This window comes from Moschus berezovskii, chromosome 3 (assembly GCF_049115385.1).
Source record: "Moschus berezovskii isolate FMDL1 chromosome 3, NW_MosBer_1.0, whole genome shotgun sequence".
Taxonomy (NCBI): domain Eukaryota; kingdom Metazoa; phylum Chordata; class Mammalia; order Artiodactyla; family Moschidae; genus Moschus; species Moschus berezovskii.
This window is the reverse complement of record NC_142462.1, coordinates 81,284,176-81,308,598: the sequence shown is the minus strand read 5'-3', so window position 1 is coordinate 81,308,598 and position 24,423 is coordinate 81,284,176. Positions and strand designations below refer to the sequence as shown.

Sequence of the window (24,423 nt, the reverse complement as noted above, 5' to 3'; positions counted from 1 at the left end):
AGCGCCAGTTCTGCGCAGTCCCCGCGGTCGTCCTGCCGGGCCAATAGCCGAGCGGGCGAGAGGGGGCGCGGCCGGCCGGGGCGGGGCGGGTTTTGGCTGCTCCCGGCTCGGCTCACGGGCGCAGGGCGGCTGGAGCCGGCGCCTCCCGGTTCCCCGCCCGCCATGGAGCGGCAGGCGTTACCTCCTGTTGGCGCGGCGGCAGTGGACGAGTACCTGGAGTACCGGAGGTGAGACAGCGCCTCTGCGGAGCCAGGAGGCCGGTCCGATCCCCTTCGCGGGAGGCGTGCTGGAGGCGCGGGCAGGGGACCGGCGCTGGGTGGCCCTGGCTCCCGGAATCCGGTTCCCGGGCTGGTGGAGGTGGCTTACTTTGATTGCAGGTTTCTAGTATTGTGATGACACGCAGTTCTATTCTGATAAGTCTCTTCCGAGGCAATTTAAAAAATCTCCGGCTCTGATCCCTTTGAGAAAGGATTATTAACTCCAGATTTATGCAAAGGTCCATTGTTCTTTTCTTAACTGCCGTTGTAGATCACACGTTGAGTACACCTGGCCTGTAAAAGCAGACATCAGGTTTGCATGTTCACTTTGTAATAGGGTGGGACGTTAACTTCCAAACCTGCCCCCGACCATGAGGTGCTGGTTTTCGGAGAAAGACTTTGGTTCTAGAGAAACTCTTATCCGGAGACTGGAAGCGCAGCCGCCCCTAGGGCTTTCGGTAGTGACTCACTGCCTGGGGCCCTGACAAAGGCTGGTGTACCTGCAAGAATGTGTTCTTTTATTTTTTTAAAGGTCTCCCAAGGAAGCTTTTTGACAGTTGGGAAACTGGGTGAGAGGCAGGTGTGTGTGTGTGTGTGTGTGTGTGTGTGTGTGTCAGGGGAAGTGAGATGATCACTGCCTCTGTGGGAAACAGGTGCAGCCTGAAACCTGAGCCACAGGGGTTGCTCCATCTAAAGGTGGTCCCGCCAAATCCCTTGGGTAAAGGGGTCGCTGTCTGACTGCATTTCCCTCCGACTGTCTACATGGTATACTTCTGAGGGACGTCTAGAAATATCTAGTAATTCTGAACCAGAAAAAGTGAGGATGAGAAGATTGATGGGTCAGGTCCCATTCCCGGTTAGGTTCACGTAAGGCCAGCAGTCCGAAACAGCTTCTACCCAGAGCTTACCTAGGGCAGAGCTGCTCCTTTCGCCTCCAGGCCTTTTCCCGAGGAACACTATGCTGGGTCCTGATATTGACTGGACACCTTAGATACTTAGTTTTTAGGTATGTGGAATGTAGGCCTTCAGTTGTAGTCTCATGCCTGGCCTATGAAATGTTGGGGCCTGGGGGGAAATTATTTTCCAAACATAAACTACTTGAAGTAGTTCTCTATAGATGTTAAAGCCTTGCTGCTCATAGTGTAGCCATCATGGACCAGCAGTGTAAGCATTGGTGGGAAGCATTGCCAGGCCCATTGAGACATATTAATCTGAATCTGTATTTGAATTAGATCTCCTGGGGATTCTGTAAATAAAGTTTGAGCAACACTGGTTTCAGTTCAGTTCAGTTCAGTCGCTCAGTGGTGTCCGACTCTCCGCGACCCCATGAATCACAGCACGCCAGGCCTCCCTGTCCATCACCAACTCCCGGAGTACACTCAAACTCATGTCCACAGAGTCGGTGATGCCATCCAGCCATCTCATTCTCTGTCGTACCCTTCTCCTCCCGCCCCCAACCTTTCCCAGCATCAGACTCTTTTCCAGTGAGTCAACACATCGCATGAGGTGGCCAAAGTATTGGAGTTTCACCTTTAGCATCAGTCCTTCCAATGAACACCCAGGATTACAACTATATATAATTGATCTCTTTCTTTAAAAGTCTGCATTGATCTTAAGGTCTTTTCAGTAGCTGTTGATATACTTCTTGGTAGCTATAAAAAGGTGAAATAGCCCAAAACTTAACTCAGAATAAAATGCCCTTAGTTTTATTACTTATTATTATGTACCTTAATTATTTAAGGAAGAAGGTTGTGATGATTTCATAGCTTCTGAATTGATTTTTATTTTATCTACCATAGCTAAAGGCTTGAAAGTATGAGAAAAGGCACTGACTGCACTAAAAATTATGTAACATTCCTCAAATAACACTTTCCATGACTTTTAAAGGGAGTATGTTCAGTGAGAAATTTCTTCAGTTTTGACCACATGCTTTTGATTGTGCTTCCTTTTTTTCCAAGGAGGACAATTCTTAATTTCCTAAAAAATAGCAGTAGCTTAATTTTTCCCATAAAATTTTGAGCTTTTACTTCCAGAATTAGAAAATGATATGCCTGATCACTCAATGCATATTTTAGGTATTAAGTGGTACAGATCTAAGGTTGTTTGTGGGTTCTATCTTTGTTTAAACTTCTGGCCAGGGTTTGGAGTCAGGTATGCACATTAGTCATGTTGTCTTAAGTATGGATGTTTTTTGTACTATTTTGTTTTGGGGGTGAAGTATATTTAAAGGAGGAAAATATTCAAATTTTTAGCAGTTTAGTCTCCAACTTTAATGTGAAAAATGAGCATGTTTACTTCAGAATCAAAGGAGAAATTGAGATGAATATGTGGTAATTCTCCAGTGATAAACCTGGATCTGTGAAGTCAGATGTTATGAATTCATTGACTTTATTATTTATAATCCTTTTTCATATGGGAAGCCAAAGCTTTATTACTATTGTGTGTAATTTTGGTATTAACATGAGCCTAATGTAACAAAATAAAGCCAAAGCAGTCTTTCTTCTGACTATCCATTTGACTATACAAGTATAGTTTAATTTTAGAGCTTATTATTTTTAACCCAGAAAAGAAATACACATGGCTTAAAAGAAGTATCTTTTGTTGTAGAATTGTTGGTGAGGATGATGGAGGGAAACTTTTTACTCCTGAGGAATATGAAGAATACAAAAGAAAAGTCTTACCTATGCGTTTACAGAACAGATTGTATGTGAGTTGGCGATCACCCACGGGAATGGATTGTAAACTTGTGGGTCCAGAGACACTGTGTTTTTGTACACATAGGTAAGATATTTTATTGCTAAGTTTTCTGGTGATTAGGAAATATAAAGCTATAGCAGGGTGTATCTTCCTTCTATAAATAACATTACTGATGATAATTAAGAAACACTTGAAAACAGGTGTTTATATAATATGGCAGAAATTATCTAAGGTTTTGGGGGGCTGTATTTTACATTTTTTCTGTTGTATCCTGTTAGAACTCATTATGGAGTCCCATCACCTTAAGCATCTTTCCTCTTAGCATTCATAAGAAAGATATCAGTGCCTCCGGGCTTTGTTGGGGGTTTTTCAGTTTGGCAGGGGAACACACTCACTCTTCCTCTCCCACCACTAGACAAGGTAGTAGAGAATAGGTCATCAGATTGCAGAGCTGATTTTATTTTGTTTATTTATTTTTGTCAAATGTGTTTTAAAATTCGTTTTTATTAGAGTATAGTTCCTTTACAATATCGTGTTAGTTTCTGAAAAGTGATAGTTGCTCGGTTGTGTCTGACTCTTTGCAACCCCATGGACTGTAGCCCGTCAGACTCCTCTGTCCATTGAATTCTTCAGGGGAGAATACTGGAGTGGGTTGCCATTCACTTCTTCAGGGGACCTTCCCGACCCAGTGCTCGAACCCAGGACGCCTGCTTTGTAGGTGGATTTGTTACTGTCTGAGCCACCAGTGAAGCCCATTTTAGTTTCTGCTATATAGCAAAGTGAATCAGGATATATGTATATCCTCTCTTTTTTTGGATTTCCTTCCTATTTACATCACTGTAGAGTACTGAGTAGCATTCCCTAAACTGATTTTAAAGTTGCTTGAACTGATCCACACTAAAAAGTTTACCAATCTACAAATAGAAGCATTTTTCCTCTCATTTACTAGTCTCTTTTTATACGTTAAGAAATGTTTTATGTGAATACCTTTCTCTTTTATTTATACACACACACACAGAGGACTGGTTCCAGAACCCACCGTGGATACCAAAATCTGGGGATGCTCGTGTCCCATAGCTGGGGCCCTCCTGTTTGCAGATGTGGATTCAGCCAACCTTGGGTCATAAACATGATCCTTGGAACACGATATGTGGTTAGTTTAAGCACAGATGTGGAACCCATAAACACTGAGGGCCTGCTGTGTATTCATTGAAAAAAAATCTACACTTTAAACCCATATTGTACAAGGGTCAATGCTGTGTGTGTATGTATATGTATATACCTTTATTTAAACAAAAATACAAGCACATAAGAAAAGGAAATACATGAGGCTGTAGTCACTGATGTGTGTTACCTGCACTTGAGATTTGTATTTGACTGTGTTTGTCATTTTCTACTTTAAATCTCACTGCTACAGATCGTAGTTGTAAAGCTCAAAAGGACAAAGTTGCCTCTTGGAAAAATCACAGAAACTATTACGTGGTTTTAGGTAAAAGCTTTAGCTTTCTATTCCAGAGGAGCCTTGGGAGAGCCTTCCTGTTCTGATCGTTTCTGGGGCTCTTTCCTGACATAGTCTTCGTGCAGTTGCTGTTTACACACTTAAGATTTGCGAGAGGTTGTTAGGCAGTTGCTAGGATGAGTAATGTTGTGTGTAGATTGACTTGAAATTTATTTAGCAACCCCAACTAAAAACACTGGAGGAACAGAGGATGAGGGTTATGTTGATATTGTTCAGAATTGAAGAGAGCTTTGGTAAACCTCCACTGAAGTAAAAGTGGTAAAGAATCCACCCGCAATGCAGGAGACCCGGGTTTGATCCCTGTGTTGAGAAGATCCCCTGGAAAAGGGAATGGCTACCCACTCCAGTATTCTTGCCTGGAGAATTCCATGGGCAGAAGAGCCTGGTAGGCTAGAGTCTGTGGGGTTGCAAAAAGTTGGACATGACTGAGAGACTAACACTTCCACTGTTTCCTGGTAAACTTACATTAGTTTTATCATTTATCCTTGTAAACGTTTCGTGCCAGTCTCATATCTACGAATAATGGTACAGCATAGAATTGACTTTCAAAATTGACCCAACCTCACTTGGTTGGAAAAAGTTCTTTAGTACCAGTTGCTCAGTGAGATCTCTGTCTAAATTAATTTTTCCCTATTATAAAAGTGAAACTTGGGAGGTGGGAGGGAGGTTCAAGTGAAAGGGGACATATGAATGGTTGATTCATGCTTATATATGGCAGAAACCAGCACAGTATTGTAAAGCAATTATTCTCCAATTAAAAATAAATATTTTTTAAAAGTATAAAAGAAAAGTGAAAACATTGGAAACATTGAAATGAAGAATATAAAGAAATGTAGAAAGAAGACGCCACCTAAAGCCAGATGCTGTTAAGAAGTTTTAACATGTGTATGGACTGTTTTTATTTACATAATTCAGTTCAGTTCAGTCACTCAGTTGTGTCTGACTCTTTGTGACCCCATGGACTGCAGCACACCAGGCCTCCCTGTCCATCACTAACTCCCGGAGTCTACTCAAACTCATGTCCATTGAGTCGGTGATGCCATCCAACCATCTCATCCTTTGTCATTCCCTTCTCCTCCCGCCTTCAATCTTTCCCAGTATCAGGGTCTTTTCAAATGAGTCAGTTCTTTGCATGAGGTGGCCAAAGTATTGGAGTTTCAGCTTTAGCATCAGTCCTTCCAATGACTATTCAGGACTGATTTCCTTTAGGATGGACTGGTTGGATCTTCTTGCAGTCCAAGAGACTCTCAAGAATCTTCTCCAACACCACAGTTCAAAAGCATCAATTCTTCGGCACTCAGCTTTCTTTATAGTCCAACTCTCACATCCATACACGACCACTGGAAAAACCATAGCTTTGACTAGACGGACTTTTGTTGGCAAAGTAATGTCTCTGCTTTCTAATATGCTGTCTAGGTTGGTAATAACTTTTCTTGCAAGAAGCAAGTGTCTTTTAATTTCATGGCTGCAATCACCATCTGCAGTGATTTTGGAGCCCAAGAAAATAAGGTCTCTCACTGTTTCCCCATCTATTTGACATGAAGTGATGAGACCAGATGCCATGATCTTAGTTTTCTGAATGTTGAGCTTTAAGCCAACTTTTTTGCTCTCCTCTTTCACTTTCATCAAGAGGCTCTTTAGTTCTTCTTCGCTTTCTGTCATAAGTGTGGTGTCATCTGCATATCTGAGGTTATTGATATTTCTCCCGGCAATCTTGATTCCAGCTGGTGCTTCTTCCAGCCCAGCGTTCCTCATGATGTACTCTGCATATAAGTTAAATAAGCAGGGTGCCAATATAGAGTTTTAGTTGTTAAGTATACATGTGTATAAATATTGAAAGTTTTTCATGACAGAATCACGGAAATGTTTCCATACCGTTCATAGTAATTGCACATAAGATTTTTAATACATCCTTGATACTCCGGCTAATCCAGTTGTGTTCACTGTGTTTTCCCCAGAGCTCCCACAGAATTTCAGGGGCTTACCAGGTAGAGGAGCAGCTAAGGGGAAGGACAGACTCCACTTATGGCTCTTCACCTTGTGTTAGCCAATTCTGTGTTTATCTATTTTATATAGTATTATGGTCTGTAAAAGATTTTATTTGAAGAAAAGTTTTCACTGTTAAAGTTAGAAAACTGTTTTCTTGTAATATACTTATTCATTTCTTTATTATTATTTTGTGTTGTGTACATCACTATTTAAAGTAATGTTGCTAATACTACCCTTATGCACAGAGCTCTTTATATACATGGAATAATTTTCTTAGGGTTTATTTTTTTCAAAAATGAACCATCTGGTTTAATGGATGGATCTTTTTCTGTTTCTTGAAACCCTATTAAATGGGATTGGTTCTTTTATAACACTCTTTGCAGTGTTGTGAAATATGTACAGTTTAAAAAAAAAAACTTTGACTCTCTTTGCTAAGTGAAAATGGTATCTTATTGTTATTTTAACTTGTTACCTAGTATAATATTGAGAGTAGTAAATTTAATATGATTTTACTGAATATCATCTAATGAGAAGGAAGCCAGTAGTCTAAGAAAATTACATACAGCATTTTAGCAAAGAATTTTGGCTTTTAACGGTGTTTATAATTTAGTTTGAAGTTTAAAGTATATTAAATAAATTACATTAATATGTGTTTATTGAAATTATTTCAATTTTAAATAGCAGACCTGTGAAAATAAATGTAAATAATGCACTTTGATAAAGAGAATTTCATGAACTTTTCTTCATACTTGGGGGTTGTGTTTCTATATTAAAGAATCTGTAATAGTATTTTTAAGAGAATTATATGCTATATCTTTGTATGTTGCTGTGAAAATTCTCCTTGATTAAAAATCTAGATGGGTGAAGATTTTCTCTGACCAAAGGAACGTAACTGACAAGTACTGCATTTCGGGGGAGTGTATTTACACCTTACTAACAAGAACAATGAACAAAAAATAAGAATGAGAATCATTTTGCCAGTAAGAGAATACCAGTTGTAATTTCTGGCAGTATCTGCATTGTGCTGTTATTTCATCCCTTTCATTTCTTTTAGGTACAAGCAACATAAAACTGACTTTGAGACGATTCCTCCGCAGCGCCCCATCAGTCTGCCTTGCCAAGTGAGGGGCTGCCCTTGCAGGGCTTACCTCTATGTGCCTCTGAACGGCACACAGCCCATTCGCTGCAGATGTAAGCACTTTGCCGATCAACACAGTGCAGCGCCTGGCTTTGTATGCAATGCCTGTGAGTTACATTGTGATAAACATATAAACAGAATGCTTTTATCCCCTTACTGAATGTTTGATGCGTCTCTGTGCCAATTTAATTCAGCTACAGTGACATTGGGCAACTGGGAATAATTTGATGAATACTTACTCTAAAAGTTTGTGGACAAACTTGGTTGTTCATATGCTTTGTAGTCATCGATCTTACTCTCTAATCTCATGTAATTTGAATAAGGTTAAGTAGTAGAAATAGATTTTAAAGAATTACTAGATGTGATCTAATTCAAAATTTCAAATTCTGGATGTTCTACCAACTGAATTCGATATAGAATAATCATCCTTAGAAAGGATTTTACAGGTCTAAAAATTTTTTATGATTCACTTGCAGATTATTATGTTACTACATAAAACGTCGTTTGATGGGAAAACAAAATGTAGCTTGATGATTTTAACACTTTGTAGGCAATAGCACCCTAGCCTCAGTGTGCTTGTGCTGTGTTCAGTCCCTTCAGTCATGTCCAACTCTTTGAGACACTATGGACTGTAACCTGCTTGGCTCCTCTGTCCATGGCATTCTTCAGGCAAGAATACTGGAGTGGGTTGCCATGCCCTCCTCCAGGGAATCTTCCCAACCCAGGAATCAAAGCCCCATCTCCTGCCTTAAAGGCAGATTCTTTACCCACTGAGCTACTGTATCTCAATACCTGTACCCAAATCCCAGCCTCCATTTCATATGCTCTTTCCCTTGATCATCTTTTTTAAAAGCCCTTTGAAATGGGTAGAATATTTTTAAAGTTAGGTCCAGTATTTTTCTTCAGGAGATAGTTTTCCCAGTTGTCTTTGTAGTATCTTGAATTGAAGTCTTATGATTAAATATGTTATAAAACATTTTTATTGACAATGGCAGACATAAATTGTTTCACTAAGTATGGAAATATTTGAATAAAACTTATTTATTATGTGCCTTGGTTTCTGTACATATTTGTCAAAAGTGTGAATGTTTAAGGGTTTTGTTAATGGTATATTCTGGACTCTATTTCAATATGGTTTGTATTTTTATATATAGTGATTTCATTAAGATATAAGTAACATGCTAAAAAATTCATATACAATTGAAGGGTACACTTCAATGGCTTTTATAGTCAAAGTTGTGCACCATCACCACAATAAATTTTAGAATGTTTTCATCACCCCCAAAAGAAATTTCATATCCATTATCAGTCATTCCTTATTCCTCTTACCCCTCAACTCTAGACAGCCAGTAATCTACTTTCTGTCTCTATGGATTTGCCTATTCTAAACATTTCATGTAAGCGGAATCATAGAGTATGTGGTCTTTCCTGACTAGCATCTTTAACTTAGTATAATGTTTTTATGATTCATCCATGCTGTACCACACATCAGTACTTCTTTCCTTTTTATTGTTAAACAATATTCCATTGCATCCTTTCTGTATCTGTGAGTTGGCCTTCCATTATGGCTTTTATGGGGAAATGACACAGAGACATGTTTCTACATTATTTCTTCAGTACTGGGTTGTCCCCCCTACACCTGCTTTTAACTCAGTATTTGAGGAGAGGGCCTTCATTTCCTAACTCTCCAGTGTTTAGCCCAGTTTCCTTTAGTCCTAGTTGGTTTTTTCCAATTTGTTGTTGTTTTGCATACCCCCTTATGCTTTAGCATCTTTTAGGAATAAGAGCAGTGGCTGGAGGAAAGGAGTTCCGGGGTAGAGGTAAGAAGCAGCACGGGCATCAGAGGACAGTGTATGAAGGATCCAGAATTCAGGTGATTTGGGCCAAGCTAAGTAGCTGAGAGGGCATATAACTGAGTACCTATATTTGAAAACATTGAACTCCTTTTACATCTTGATTCAGGTTCTAAGTGTTCGGGATTTCATAGTTGCTTCACTTGTGCTTGTGGTCAGCCTGCATATGCTCATGACACAGTAGTGGAAACTAAGCAAGAAAGACTGGCTCAGGGAAAACCAGTGGGGCAGGACGCTCCTTATGCAGCAATGGGAGGATTAACTGGCTTCAGCTCGCTGGCGGAAGGCTACATGCGATTAGATGACAGTGGAATTGGTAAGTGATGATATATGAACTGTGAGTTTGTCATTTTGCTTTTATGTGTGCTAACAATACTGAAGCCTTATATTTGTTTTGCACTTTAAGTTATTTTCAAAAAAATTCTCTCATTTGATTTTTATTTTTTTCAAAAGGTTTTATTGTCATATGCAATGTTTGATTATTAAAGGAAAATTAGAAAACATAAGAGGAAAGATCCTTGTTCATGGTATTTAGATTATCCCAACTCACAGCTCCATTGTTTGTAATAGTGAAATAATATTTATTTGATGTGATACAGTTTACCTGTTACCCTATTGTATGTAACTTTCACCATTATAACTGCCTCATTTTGTAAACATAGGCTTTTGTATATGTGCATATATATACACATGCATGTGTGTATGTGATAGTTTCAGGTGAACTTCAGAGGGACTCAGCCATACATATATGTGTATACATACTCCCCCAAACTCCCCTCCTGTGAAGGCTGCCGTGTAACATTGAGCAAAGTTCCATGTGCTATGTAGTAGGTCCTTGTTGGTTATCCATTTTAAATAGAGCAGTGTGTACATGTCCATCCCAAACTCCCCACCTATCCCTTCCCCACATCCTTCCCCTTTGCAACCATAAATTCATTCTCTTAAGTCTTTGAGTCTCTTTCTGTTTTGTAAGTATCTACTGTAAATACTTCTGTTTATGTGGATTTTTTAATAATAAGCATTTACTTTGTTTTTAATTGTAAAAATTATGTAAATATAAGTGAATATTTTCTTGTTATAAAAGATTCAAATAATAGAGATGAAGTACAAATCCCTCTGGAACATTTCTCTTAACCCCAGATTCTTTCCTAGAGGGTAATTTGCTGACATCAGTTGATTTGTATTATTCTTTTTAGCATACATTTTTTATAGTTTACTATTTCTAACTTAAAATTTTTTTTCAAAGCATTTATTATACCAGGACATACAAATCTCTTGTTTTTTATAACTGCTTTATAGTATTCCACATTTTATGTGTATATATATATAAACTGTGCTTAGTTGCTCAGCCATGTATGACTCTTTGCAACCCCGTGGACTGTAGCCCACTAGGCTCCTCTGTCAGTGGGGATTCTCCAGGCAAGAATACTGGAGTGGGTTGCCATGCCCTCCTCCAGGGGATCTTCTTAACCCAGGGATTGAACCTGTGTCTCCCACATTGCGGGCGGATTCATTACCATCTGAGCCCCCAGGGGAAACCCATATATATGTATGTATGTATGTGAATACACATGTGTACATTAATTTGTATATGCAGGAGACCCGGGTTCATTCCCTGGCTTGGGAAGATCCTCTGGAGAAGGAAATGACAGCCCACTCCAGTATTCTTGCCTGAAAAATTCCTGGTAGGCTACAGTCCATGGGGTCGCAAACAGTCAGACATGACTGAGCGACTTCACTTTCCTTGTGTACTATGTAAATTTGAATCTAAGGTAGATGGAGAGAAGTAAAATTCTTGGGTTGAAGTGTCTGCATATGTGAAATTTTAATACATTCTGTTGAATTGCCCTTCAAAAATGCGTGCTTGTTTATACCTCCTCTAGTGATGTTGTAGTTTACCTATTTCCAAACATTTATACTGATCATTGATGTCATTAACCTTGGTTTCATTGCCAGTCTAACGTGTGAAAATATTATCAGTCAGTTGACTTCCCTGGTTATTAGTGAGAGGAGAGTCTCCTTATATTCAGTGGCCATTTTACTTTCTGTGAGTTGTCTGTTCATATGCTTCACTCATTTTTATGCTTTATATTTTCCCATTGATTTATAGGAAGTCTTCTTATATATATATGCTGTGTACTAATCCTTTGTATTTATTTTGGATTTATTTTCTTCCAATACATCATTTGTCTTTTTAGATTTTGTTGTGGTTTTACAGTTTTTAAATGTTGGAGGTAGGCCTTACCCTACTGTCATTTTATAAATATGCTCTCCTTCACTTTATTTAATTTTTTAAAATTCCATTCCAACTTATTTCCTTTTACTTTAATGCTTAATTTTTCTTTTGTTTTCATGTTTAGCTTTCTCTTGTATCTGGAATTTATTTTTTGTGAAAGAGTAAGGTGTATATAACTTCAATTTTTGTCCAAATTGATGACGTTATTCAAAAACATTTTTTCCCAAATAATTTGAAAGTTTACTACATTCTATCATACTTATTTATGGCATTGGCTTATTTATCTATTTTGTGCAAATATTTCATATTTTTAATTATTCTTCTTCATAGTGTGTTTTGATATTTGGATAAATTCTTTGTTTCTTTTTTCAAGATTGCCTTGACATATTTATGTATTTTCTCCTCTTGGTTAGTTTACAACTAGCTTGTTAAATTCCATAAATAAATTCTTTTCAGTTCTTATGGATACATGATTGTATTAGGCTCATGCGTCTGTTACAGAAAACCCAATTATCAGTGGCAAACAAAAAATGATGGTAGTGATGTTACTGATAATTACGGCTTTGTACTGCTAGGGTTTGGTCCAGCCTCTTTATGTCTATTACCTCATTTACTCCTCATAACTATTCTGAGTGAGGTGCTACTATTAATCCTTTTTACAGACAAGGAAAATCAGTGCAGAATAATAAAACATCTTATCCTGTGTTATTCAACAAGTAAGTGGTAGGGTGGAGCTCAACCCAGAAGCTGTTCTGGTCTCATGAGTCTGCCTCATTATTGTCTGTTTCTGTGCAACTACTATATTGTTTTCATAACTACAGCTTTATAATAAATTATTATTTTGACTTCATTTTATTACTTTAGAATTTTCCTGACCTGTTCTTTCCTTTCAGTTTTTTCAGAACTTTGATATTATTTTTTGAAAACATTCTATTATTTTAGTTGAAAGTATAGATTAATATAGGAAAGAAATAGTTTTAAAATATTGAGTCTTTATTTCTTTGTTGTCTTCTGTGTAATTCCATGGAATTCTCAAGTTATCTTCATAAAAGTTCTACACAATTCTTTTTTTTATTATTTAATTGGAGGCTAATTACATTATTTTATTGGTTTTGCCATACATTGACATGAATCTGCCCCGGGTGTACATGTGTTCCCCATCTTGAACCCCCCTACCACCTCCCTCCCCATCCCATCCCTCTGGGTCATCCCAGTGCACCAGCCCCGAGCATCCTGTATCATGCATCAAACCTGGACTGGCGATTCATTTCATATATGATAATATACATGTTTCAATGCCATTCTCCCAAATCATCCCATCCTCGTCCTCTCCCATAGAGTCCAAAAGACTGTTCTATACATCTGTGCCTCTTTTGCTGTCTTGTATACAGGGTTATCGTTATCATCTTTCTGAATTCCACATATATGCGTTAGTATGCTGTACTGGTGTTTTTCTTTCTGGCTTACTTCACTCTGTATAATAGGCTCCAGTTTCATCCACCTCATTAGAACTGATTCAAATGTATTCTTTTTAATTGCTGAGTAATACTCCATTGTGTGTATGTTCCACAGCTTTCTTATCCATTCGTCTGCAGATGGACATCTAGATTGCTTCCATGTCCTCGCTATTATAAACAGTGCTGCGATGAACATTGGAGTACATGTGTCTCTCTCAACTCTGGTTTCCTTGGTGTGTATGCCCAGGAGTACGATTGCTGGGTCGTATGGCAGTTCTATTTCTAGTTTTTTAAGGAATCTCCACACTGTTCTCCATAGTTTGCATTCCTACCAACAGCTACACAATTCTTAATTTTATTTCTAGGTATTTCATCGTTTTTTGTAGTTATGATACATGAGTTTTTCCCTTGCTTTATATTTTCTAGCTGATTGTTTATAAAAAAAAAAGAAATATTTTATGCAGCTTTTGTTACCAGTCATTATCACTTAATCTTAGAATTTTAAATGTAAATCTTTAGTTGATTTTGCAAATATTATTGATCCTTGAACAACAGGGGTTTGAACTATGAGGGTCCACTTACATGTGGATTGTTTTTAAGTAGTAAACACCACAATACTGCATGATCTACAATTGGTTGAATCTGTGAACGTGGAACTGGCGATACAGAAGACTGACTATAAAGTTATATGCAGATTTTGACTGTGGGGGTGGGAGGAGATGGGGACGACAGAAAATGAGATGGCTGGATGGCATTACCAACTCGATGGACATGAGTTTGAGTGAACTCCAGGAGTTGGCGATGGACAGGGAGGCCTGGTGTGCTGTGATTCATGGGGTCGCAAAGAGTTGGACACGACTGAGCGACTGAACTGACTTAACTGAAAGCGTTAGTACCTTTAACCCTTGTGTAGTTCAAAAGTCAACTGTAATGATATTTTTCCCTCTTCCTTTCCAATATTTATGACTCTTCTTATTTTTGATTAAACAAAATGGCTGATACTTTAAGAACAATGCTGAGTAATAGTGGTAGTAGCTGACATCTTTGCCTTTTTTATGACTATTGGTCTTTTATCACTTAAGCATCTTTATAATAGAAAGAAAGGAAACCTCCCCCTTTTGACTCCTGAGGGATGGTGGGTGTAAACAGAGATGAGAATGAGAAGAGGAAACAGAAGATGTTTTTGTCTTGATTTTATATGTGGGGGAGCCTGGAGCCGAGAGAAGTCTGCCCTATTAGCCCTGTACAGACCTGGGTAGAGAGAACCTCCTGCTGGAATTTGGTTCCTTTGTGAGGCTGAAGGCCTGCCATGATATCTGTCATAGCAAAGGGCAAAGGTGACAGCAGAGCAGAGCTCGATGTCGGTCTCCTGAGCTCTGGAGAATTCAGTAGAAAAAGAGGCAGGCATCTGAGGGGTCTGAACTTCCTGTGCGAGACTGTGAGGCTACCAGGCCCTAAGAAGCTGAGAGATTAAATTCCAACTTAAGGCCAGCCTTTAGCACCTGAGATGAGTAGTGCACTTAGCAACTGGATGGATCTGAGCCCTCTTGTCTGATCTTCCCACAGGTCACAAGAGGGAGGAGCTGGAAAAGAAGGGAGCAGTAATCTGAAGGCCTGAGCAGTTGTCCCGCACTGTTCACTTTATAGGAAAGGATTCAGTTTAAAAGCAAATGGGACTCTAAGTTTATTTTCTCCCCTCTACCCGTGGAAGGGGACAGGCATGTGGGGGAAGGGTGAAGTTTATGAAGAAGTAGAGTACTCACCCCTTCTCTCTGCAGTTTCCTTCCTTTTGGTCCAGAAGTCAGTGTATTTAGCAGTAGGTCTTTGCAGGTTGTGGTTTAGGGTTGTGGACATTACCTTGTTTTATTGAATAAGTTTTATTTTTGCATTTCTTGTCTTTAGATGGTTTCCCAGTGAGGAATGGAGGAAAAATACGTTTACTCAGCCCTCTTCAACTAGAGGCTTTTTTTTTTTCTCTGAATGTCTCGCTTTTTATTATGTTTTTTGCCTGTGTCAAGGTTTTATACTTCTTTGCTGATGTACAGTTATGTTTTGGGGTAATTTTTTTTCTGTGAAAAAGATCTCTCAGAAATGCAGAAATGCTTTTACCCATTTGACTCTATATGGCAGATAAAAATCTAAAAAAATGTTATTTTTACAGAAAGAATTTTTCTAATGATTCTACTGGGGTTTTAGTTTATTTCCCTTTTGGGATAACTTCTTTGCATCCAAACAGAGATTTAATTTTCATTCTTCCCATTTTTGTCCTCAGGTGCACCGTCAGCTGAATTTTTAGACTCTCCAGTTACGTCCATGGACCACCCATTTCTAAAGGCATTTCAAGCATCATCTAGCTCTTCTCCAGAAACACTAACAGGTGGTAATGAAATTAAACTGAGAAATATTTTTGGTTTTAGTAAATAAGAATGTAAATTGATATATTTTCCAGATTACTGTTTTTTCCCCCAATAGTACCATAATTTGATTATCATTTTTCTTTCATATTACCCAGGCACTAAGAAAAAACAATGAACTTAATTTTTAACTGGGAAAATCTGCTAAATTATGAAGATTCTGATAATACTATAGTTTGGAGCTTAAAACCTCATTCTGGTACATGTAATTGCTTTCATGTCTGAATAAGAGCACCCTCTAGGGGACTAATTGCCTTGATCCTTGATCCTTTAGGTTCTCCCAAGTAAGATGTAATCCAGTGATAATTATAGGTTAGCAAGGTTTTATCATTCATAAGTTACACATAAAAACGAATGGAATTTATTTTTAAGCACTTTATTGCATTTTCTTTATTGTAAATAAGAATAAAAACAATGAAAGACAATATGATTTATGAGGTACTGAATATTTAAAAATATTTTTAAATAAGAATTTTCCTTTTATTTTCATACAGCCTTTCCATGTACCCTGACCTTTTCCACAAAGGATTTTAAGGCTGCTTACAAAACAACACACAATGAAGAAATTATAAAATTTAGACAGAGAAATTAAAACCAAAACAAAAGGACATAATTGTGTCCTTTTGTTTTGTTTTAGTTAAGGTATAGTCAGTTAACTATAAAAAAAATGGTTAAAAAATTATTTCAGTTAAAAAATTATTTCAGTTTTGAAAACTTTGAAAGCAGATATTAGCATCACTTATGGTTGCCTGTACAAACTGTCTTAGTCCGTTCAGGTGGCTGTGACAAAATGCCATAGACTGGGCGGCTTATAAACAACAAGAACTTACTTCTCAGTTCTGGAGGCGGGGCAGCCCCAGGTAAAGTGCCAGCATGGTTGTGTTCTGGTGAAGGGCCTCTTCCTGATTCACCTGCACTGCCTTCTTGTGTCCTCACATGGTAGAAGGGTTGAGAAGTCTCTTTGACGGCTCTTTTATAAGAACACTAATCCCATTCATGAGGGCTCCACCTTCATAACCTAGGAACCTTCCAGAGGGCCCACTTCCTAAGATCATCACACTGGGCATTAGGATTTCAACATATGCATTTCGGTGGTGGGGGGCACACACATTCAGACCATAGCACAAACCTTCAACAGTTACTTCTGTACATTATCTGTTGCAGGGTTACATCAATTTTTAGTTATAAAATGTAAAATGTAATTGAACAAAACTGAGCACTGATGTGAAATAGCTATATGGTGTTATTTAATAGTACTTCCCTGGTGGCTCAGATGGTAACGAATTGCCTGCCAAGCAAGAGACCCAGGTTTAGTCCTTGGGTTGAGAAGATCCCCTGGAGAAGTGAATGGCTACCCATTCCAGTATTCTTGCCTGGAGAATTCCACAGACAGAGAAACCTAGCTGGGCTACAGTCCACTTGAATATTTGGAGAATGTTTACCAATGAACATTACTTTTTTTAAAACCCATATATACATTCTTTTTAATATTTTTTTTCCATTATAGTTTCTCACAGGATATTGAAATAGTTACCTGTGCTATACAGTAGGAACTTTTTTTTTTTTTGTCTGAGTGTAATAAGTTTGTGTCTAACAATTCCAAACTCCCAGTCAATGCTGTCCCTCATCCCTATCCCCCGAACAATACTTTTGTCTTATGATGCTTTCTGAAAAAGAGGGAATAGGATCAGTGTTTCGTTTAGATAATTTCTGGTTTGAAAAGTAAAATCACTTGGTAGGAGAGAGGTTTTTGTTTCTGTTTTTTATTTCAGAAGAATTTATAATTATATCAAATGTTACATATTACAGTTGGTCCTTGAACAGCACAGCAGAATTAGTGGCCCCAACCCCGTGCAGCTGAAAATCCTTGTGTAAGTGGATAGTTGGCCTTCTATATCCGCAATTCTTCCACATCTGGGGATACAACCAACCTAGTATTGTATAGTACTGTTCAGTTCAGTCGCTCAGTCGTGTCCGACTCTTTGCGACCCCATGAATCACAGCACGCCAGGCCTCCCTGTCCATCACCAACTCCCGGAGTTCATTCAAACTCATGTCCATCGAGTCGGTGATGCCATCCAGCCATCTCATTCTCTGTCGTCCCCTTCTCCTCCTGCCCCCAATCCCTCCCAGCATCAGAGTCTTTTCCAGTGAGTCAACTCGTCGCATGAGGTGGCCAAAGTATTGGAGTTTCAGCTTTAGCATCAGTATAGTATAGTACTGTAGTAGGTATTTATTGAAAATAACCCAAGTGGATCCACACAGTTCAAACCCATATTGTTCAAGGGTTAACTGTACTGAGATTTGATTTTCCTTGTTAGTAGGTACAAGTAGTCAAGTTTCTTCCTTAAGGAAACCGGAAGAGGACGATATGGCTTTCTTTGAAAGACGATACCAGGAGAGGGTAAGTCTGTTGGAAAAATCTGCTCACATTAAGCATTTACTTGTAACAGAGACACTGTAGGGCAATTATATATTGATTGTGGATCATCATTAAAATCTTTACTTAAAGCTGGTGTTAGGCTTTGAGGCTTATTTAGAATAATTCAGAGACAAACAGTTCTGCTAAAAATGATATTAATGGCCCACATAACCACGATGGTGTGATCAGTCACCTGGAGCCAGACATCCTGGAATGCGAAATCAAGTGGGTCTTAGGAAGCATCACTATGAACAAAGCTAGTGGCAGTGATGGAATTCCAGCTGAGCTATTTCAGATACTAAAAGATGATGCTGTGAAAATGCTGCACTCAGTATGCCAGCAAATTTGGAAAACTCAGCAGTGGCCATAGGACTGGAAAAGATTTCATTCCAATCCCAAAGAAGGGCAATGCCAAGGAATATTTAAACTACAATTGCACTCATTTCACAGGCTAGCAAAGTAATGTTCAAAATTTTCCAAGCTAGGCTTCAACAGTACTTGAACTAACTTCCAGATGTTTAAACTAGATTTAGAAAAGACAGAGGAACCAGAGATCAAATTTCCAACATCTGTTGGATCATAGAAAAAGCAAGAGAATTCCAGAAAAACATCTATTTCTGCTTCATTGACTACGCTAAAGCCTTTTACTGTGTCAATCACAACAAACTGTGGAAAATCCTTGAAGAGAATACCAGACCATCAAACTTGCCTGCTGAGAAATCTGTATGCAGGTCAAGAAGCAACATTTAAGAACCAGACATGGAACAATGGACTGGTTCCAAACTGGGAAAGGAGTAAGTCAAGGCTGTATTTTGTCACCTTGCTTATTTAACTTATATGCAGAGTACGTCATGTGAAATGCCAGACTGGATGAAGCATAAGCTGGAATCAAGATTGCCAGGAGAAATATCAATAACCTCAGATGCACAGATGACACCACCCTTATGGCAGAAAGCAAAGAGGAACTAAAGAGCCTCTTGATGAAAGTGAAAGAGGAGAGTGGAAAAGCTGGCTTAAACCTCAACATTAAAAAAACAAGTTTTTAATTAAGTAGCAAGTGTCCTTTTTTATCTGACTTTACATCAGAATCTATTTTGTCCTGACATGGAAGTTTCTAAGGGCTACTTCTAAGTAAAAATAAACATAGAAAAATGTACAAATAATTCCAATTATGGAAAGACATTAAGCATATATATCTAGACAGCATATTAAAAAGCATAAACATCACTTTGCCAACAAAGGATAGTCTAGTCAAAGCTATGGTTTTTCCAGTAAACATGTATGGATGTGAGAGTTGGACCATAAAGAAGGCTGAGCACTGAAGAATTGATGCTTTTGAACTGTAGTGTTGGAGAGTCCCTTGGACTGAAAGGAGATCAAACCAGTCAATCCTAAAGGAAATCAGTCCTGAGTATTCATTGGAAGGACTGATGCTGAAACTGAAACTCCAATACTTTGGCCACCTGATGCGAAGAACTGACTCATTGGAAAAGACCCCAGCACAGGGACAGATTGACAGCAGGAGGAGAAGAGGATGAGACGGTTGGATGCCATCACCAACTTGATGGACTTGAATTTGAGCAAGCTCCAGGAGCTGGTGATGGACAGGGAAGCCTGGCGTGCTGCAGTCCATGGGGTTGGTAAAGACGCAGACAGGACTGAGTGACTGAACTGAACTGAACTGAGATATCCAGTGAACCAGTGAAGTTGCTCAGTCATGTCTGACTCTTTGCGACCCCATGGACTATAGCCTACCAGGCTCCTCTGTCCATGGAATTTTCCAGGCAAGAGTACTGGAGTGGGTTGCCATTTCCTTCTCCAGGGGATCTTCCCGACGCAGGGATGGAACCTGTGTCTCCCGTATTACAGGAGGATGCTTTACCATCTGAGTCACCGGGGATGCCCATATATATATATATGGCTCAGTAGTAAAGAATCCACCTGCTAATGCAGGAGACACAGGTTCCATCCCTGCGTCGGGAAGATCCCCTGGAGAAGGAAATGGCAACTCACTCCAGTACTCTTGTTTGGGAAAACCTTTGGACAGAGGAGCCTGGCAGCCTACAGTCCATGGGGTCGCAGAGAGTATATACCTTATTGGGCAGCACAGAAAGTTTTTTGGAAAACACTGATCTAAGAAAAAGAAGTGGTGGTAGAATCTCAGGGGGGGAGATGAAATGGTCAGAGTGAGAAAAGGAGAAACTATTATTGCAGCATCATCAAGGATAAACTTTTAATCAAATCAGTATTCTTGGAGAAAACATAGTCACAACTGAGCTTTAGTGTTTCCTCATATGCTTATGAGGGGCAGGGTTCTAAATTCCTTCTTTCCCTCCTCCAGGAACTTGGGTAGTGTTGACTGCCTTGAAAACATGTGAATGGTATTTGCTTGTGGCAAGGTAAATGGGGGAGTACTTATCTGTGAATGTTTTAGGGGATATCCCTGGCCCATCCAGAACTAGAATGTATGGATTTATTGGTTGTAGTTTTATTATAACTCTTTAGCCTGTGTGATGAATGGAGGGTAAAAACTAAGAAACTCAAACCTAACAACTTTCTCTCAGTTGACCTGTACCATTTGCATTATTAGTGCTTGTCTTATACTCCAAAAAACTTAAGACAAGCACCATTGAGGGAAAAGGACAGTTGGGAAGCTGAATCTGATGGGTTCAGGGCCGCCTTTAGAAAGCAGTAACATCCAAATCTGATTTTGCTTTTTGCTAATTGGTATCATTGGGTGTGGGGAAAAGTTGGTTTTGATCATTGAAGCTTTTGTGGTAATATAGCTTACTAACTACATGTACATCTTATTGAAGAGTTGCTTCTTAGCTTGTTTTATGTATCAGGTCAACTTGTTTTCTTCCATTGTGGATGACCTTTGATCTCTTTTCCCTATAAAAGGAGAAATGTATTAAGGAAACAATTATTAAAGGTCAACTAGGTGCACGATACTGTGTTAATGCCAGGAAATTTTTTTAAAAGGGAGCAAAAAGAGGTGTTTTGCTTTTTGGACACTGTATTAGTGGGATGTATTTGCTAGGTGGGCTTCCCAGGGAGCTCACTGGTAAAGAATCTGCCTGACGAAGAAGAAGGCACAGGAGACCTGGGTTCAGTCCTTGGGTTGAAACCCCTGGAGAAGGAGATGGCAGCCTGCTCCAGTATTCTTGCCTGGAAACTTCCATGAACGGAGGAGCCTGGCGGGCTATAGTCCACAAGGTCACAAAGATTCAGACACTACTGAGCACACACACACGCATTTACTAAGTACTGTTTGAAATAAGCAAACACTGCTTTGGCTTTTGTTTGTATGTTTAGCATCTTTGATCTTTTTGATGTTGTGTGAAAGTGTTAGTCACTCAGTCATGTCTGAGTCTGTGTAATCTCATGGATTAACTCCTCTGACCATGGAATTCTCCAGGCAAAAATACTGAAGTGGGTAGCCATTCCATTCTCTGAGGGATCTTCCCGACCCAGGAATCGAACCCAGGTCTCCTGTACTGCAGGCAGACTCTTTAACATCTGAGCCAACAGGGAAGCCCTTTCTGATGTTACTTCAAATCTAAAACTTGACCCTAAATGAGAAGGGTGAGTGAGTGAGTGAAAGTTGCTCAGTCGTGTCTGACTCTTTGCAACCCCAAGGACTCCACAGTCCATGGAATTCTCCAGGCTAGAATACTGGAGTGGGTAGCCTTTCCCTCGGAGAAGGCAATAGCAACGCACTCCAGTACTCTTGCCTAGAAAATCCCATGGGCAAAGGAGCCTGGTAGGCTGCAGTTCATGGGGTCGCAAAGAGTCGGACATGACTGAGTCGGACATGACTGAATGACTTCACTTTCACTTTTCACTTTAATGCATTGGAGAAGGAAGTGGCAACCCAGTGTTCTTGCCTGGAGAATCCCAGGGATGCGGGAGCCTTGTGGGATGCCGTCTATGGGATCGCACAGAGTTGGACACGATTGAGGTGACTTAGCAGCAGCAGCAGCAGCCTTTCCCTTCTGGGGATCTTCCCACCCCAGGGATCGAACCCAGGTCTCCCACATTGCAGGCAGATTCTTTACCAGCTGAGCAACAAGGGAAGCCCAAGAATACTGGAGTGGGTAGCCTATCCCTTCTCCAGCAGATCTTCCCTACCCAGGAGTCGAACTGGGGTCTCCTGCATTACAGACAGAGTCTAGCATTTATCGAGTGCTTATTAAGTACCTAGATTTATATATCTATAATCTTATTTAAACCTTTGGAACAACCCCTTACATAGTACCTATTACTATGCCTTTTATACAGATTACAAAGCTGTTAGCTAAATAACTTGCTTCAGGTGGTTAATCACTACTTAAGGGACTTCCCTATAGCTCTGATGGTAAAGAATCTGCTTGCAATGCAGAAGACCCAGGTTTAATGCCTGGATCAGGACGATCCCCTTGAGAAAGAGATGGCAACCCACTCCAATATTCTTGCCTGGAAAATTCCACGGAAAGAAGAGCCTGGCAGGTTACAGTCCATGGGATCACAAAGAGTTGGACACAACTAAACGACTAACACACACACACGGATAGAATTCAAGTACTCTTCTGTCTGATTCTAAGGCTTATAATGTTTGTCTTAGAATGGAGTGTTCTTTGAGGGACCTACAGATGGCCTGTTGACTACTGGTACAGAGTGTAAGTGTGATATGAGTGTACAATATTTATTTTTGGTTGTGGTGTGTGGCATGCAGGATTTTAGTTCTCTGACCAGGAGTCGAATGGATTTTAGTTCTCTGACCAGGAGTTGAACCTGCGTCATCTGCAGTGGAAATGTGGGGTTTTAACCACTAGACCACCAGAGAAGTCCTGAGTGTATGAGATTCCCAAGCAACTGAAAGAGGAGCGAGAAAGGGGAAAAAATGGAAAACAGACAGAGGTGGGATCATTCAATTTTATAATTAGGAGCTATTTGTAAGTTGGTGAGATTGGGTAGACGGATTTTACTAGATCTCTTCTGCTTTCTTGGTATTATTCCTGTCACATTAGAAGATAAAAGGCCCTGCCTCCACCCACCCAGCCCATAATTTCTCTTCCCTTCTCCTGCAGAGGTAAGGCAGTGGTGCTGCCTATGGGAATTGGTGTATGTGAGCACGAGTAGCAGTAAGAGGAAGATGAGTTTTGTGTTCTTTAGAGTCTTTTTCTTTTCCCCCTAGGAAAGACTTTGTGTGTTTCTAAAAGATCAGAAGGCTGCTTCTTAGGGTATGCAAGCTTCTTTGTTTCAATTACAATGGAGAAAGACAACCTTCTGGAAGGTAACTGTTGAAATGCAGAAATCAGAATTGTAGGAAACTGTCTTTTAAGCTTTGTTCCAGGGGTAATCCAACTGGATTAGGTGTCTCCTGTAATGCTGTAGGGAATGTGAACAAGCTGGATGTAAGATTAGGCATTCACACTTTTTTTTTCTTTTTTAATTTTAGAGGCAATTAAAAACAATCATTTCTCCAAATCAGTATTCATTATATGTTATGTTGTAAAGTTGAAATCAAACCATACTTGATTATGTTTGTAATTCGAAAATTTTGTCAGTCTTTGACAATGTTTCACCCACACACAGAGCCCTTGATAGGACCCCTCTCTGCAGGGTTCTTGCTTTCGTGCTCATTGTGTGAGTCCTCTGTTCAGTCAACACTCCTCAAGTCTCTCTTGTGTGCTGAGCTCTGTGTGTACATGTGTTTATGTGTGTGTGGAAGTGAGACTCTCTGCCTCTTCCCTCCCTCTGGCCCACTCTCTCTGTCTCTAAGGTGTTGCTGAAGTCTGCCCTTGCTCTGAGAGAAAGAGAAGAAAAAGAGGAGCAAGACGGATTGGGAGCTTGCACACCCCAACAAACCGTATTTTAAAAATGCAGTTAGGTCCCTTCAACAATCAGGTTGTGGCTTTAGTATTTAGCAGCTTAAAAACTGCTAAATAACTCTGTAAAATGACAGTGATAAATAAGACATGAATCCAAATGAGGTATGTACCACTTTTTTTTTCTTTAGGATGTTTTACAAATTATATCAACAAATATTTTGAATTTTCAGATAAAAATGGAAAAGGCTGCTAAGCAGAAAGGAAAAGCACCATTGCCATCAACTATGAAACCTTCATGAACGCTACTGGGGAAATTAAAACCAGCATCCAAATATGTCTTTTGTATGTTAATTATTTAAACATAATAATAGTTTATTTTTCCTCAAATTACTTTTTTCTATGTAAAAATGTCTTTTGAATGTTTCCTTATTTACACATGACAGTACCTTATATTACTTTTGCCAAAATTTATGATTTATTACTTTATATAAACTTTTTTCTCTCTCCTAATAAATGAGGCTCTTTTCATGTTAGTCAAAACCTTAAAGTACAGTAGCTATTTTGAATTTATAATAATTTAACCTTTTCAGGCTACTTAAAAATTTTAAGATGTTATTGAGGGTTTGAA

The 24,423-nt window shown here is 39.3% G+C and overlaps 1 protein-coding gene across 7 annotated transcripts; it reads left to right on the top strand.

The window, feature by feature from the left end:
* The first annotated feature begins 105 nt into the window (after nucleotides 1-105).
* Nucleotides 106-24,423, top strand: FAM221A (family with sequence similarity 221 member A). 7 transcript variants are annotated; one of them, XR_008685258.2, is made up of 8 exons: nucleotides 106-227; nucleotides 2,865-3,038; nucleotides 7,517-7,707; nucleotides 9,563-9,769; nucleotides 15,419-15,523; nucleotides 17,882-17,964; nucleotides 23,159-23,257; nucleotides 24,026-24,423. XR_008685258.2 is itself a non-coding variant. In XM_055421032.2 (8 exons), the coding sequence occupies exons 1-7, from the start codon at nucleotides 163-165 to the stop codon at nucleotides 20,333-20,335; spliced, it is 834 nt and encodes a 277-aa protein (XP_055277007.1). In that variant the 5' UTR covers nucleotides 106-162; the 3' UTR covers nucleotides 20,336-20,381; nucleotides 24,026-24,423. The 7 variants fall into 7 exon arrangements, 5 of the variants coding, with proteins under 5 accessions (XP_055277007.1, XP_055277006.1, XP_055277003.1 ...); XM_055421032.2 differs by lacking the exon at nucleotides 23,159-23,257 and adding an exon at nucleotides 20,324-20,381 and having other exon boundaries at nucleotides 17,885-17,964; XM_055421031.2 differs by lacking the exon at nucleotides 23,159-23,257 and adding an exon at nucleotides 20,324-20,381.

Excerpts from the sequence above, each read along its gene's own strand:
- FAM221A (XM_055421027.2), top strand. The coding sequence starts at position 163 with ATGGAGCGGCAGGCGTTACCTCCTGTTGGCGCGGCGGCAGTGGACGAG. Across the intron at positions 15,524-17,881 it reads TTCTCCAGAAACACTAACAG|TAGGTACAAGTAGTCAAGTT; the intron begins GTGGTAATGAAA and ends TTTCCTTGTTAG. Across the intron at positions 17,965-24,025 it reads AAAGACGATACCAGGAGAGG|ATAAAAATGGAAAAGGCTGC; the intron begins GTAAGTCTGTTG and ends TTGAATTTTCAG.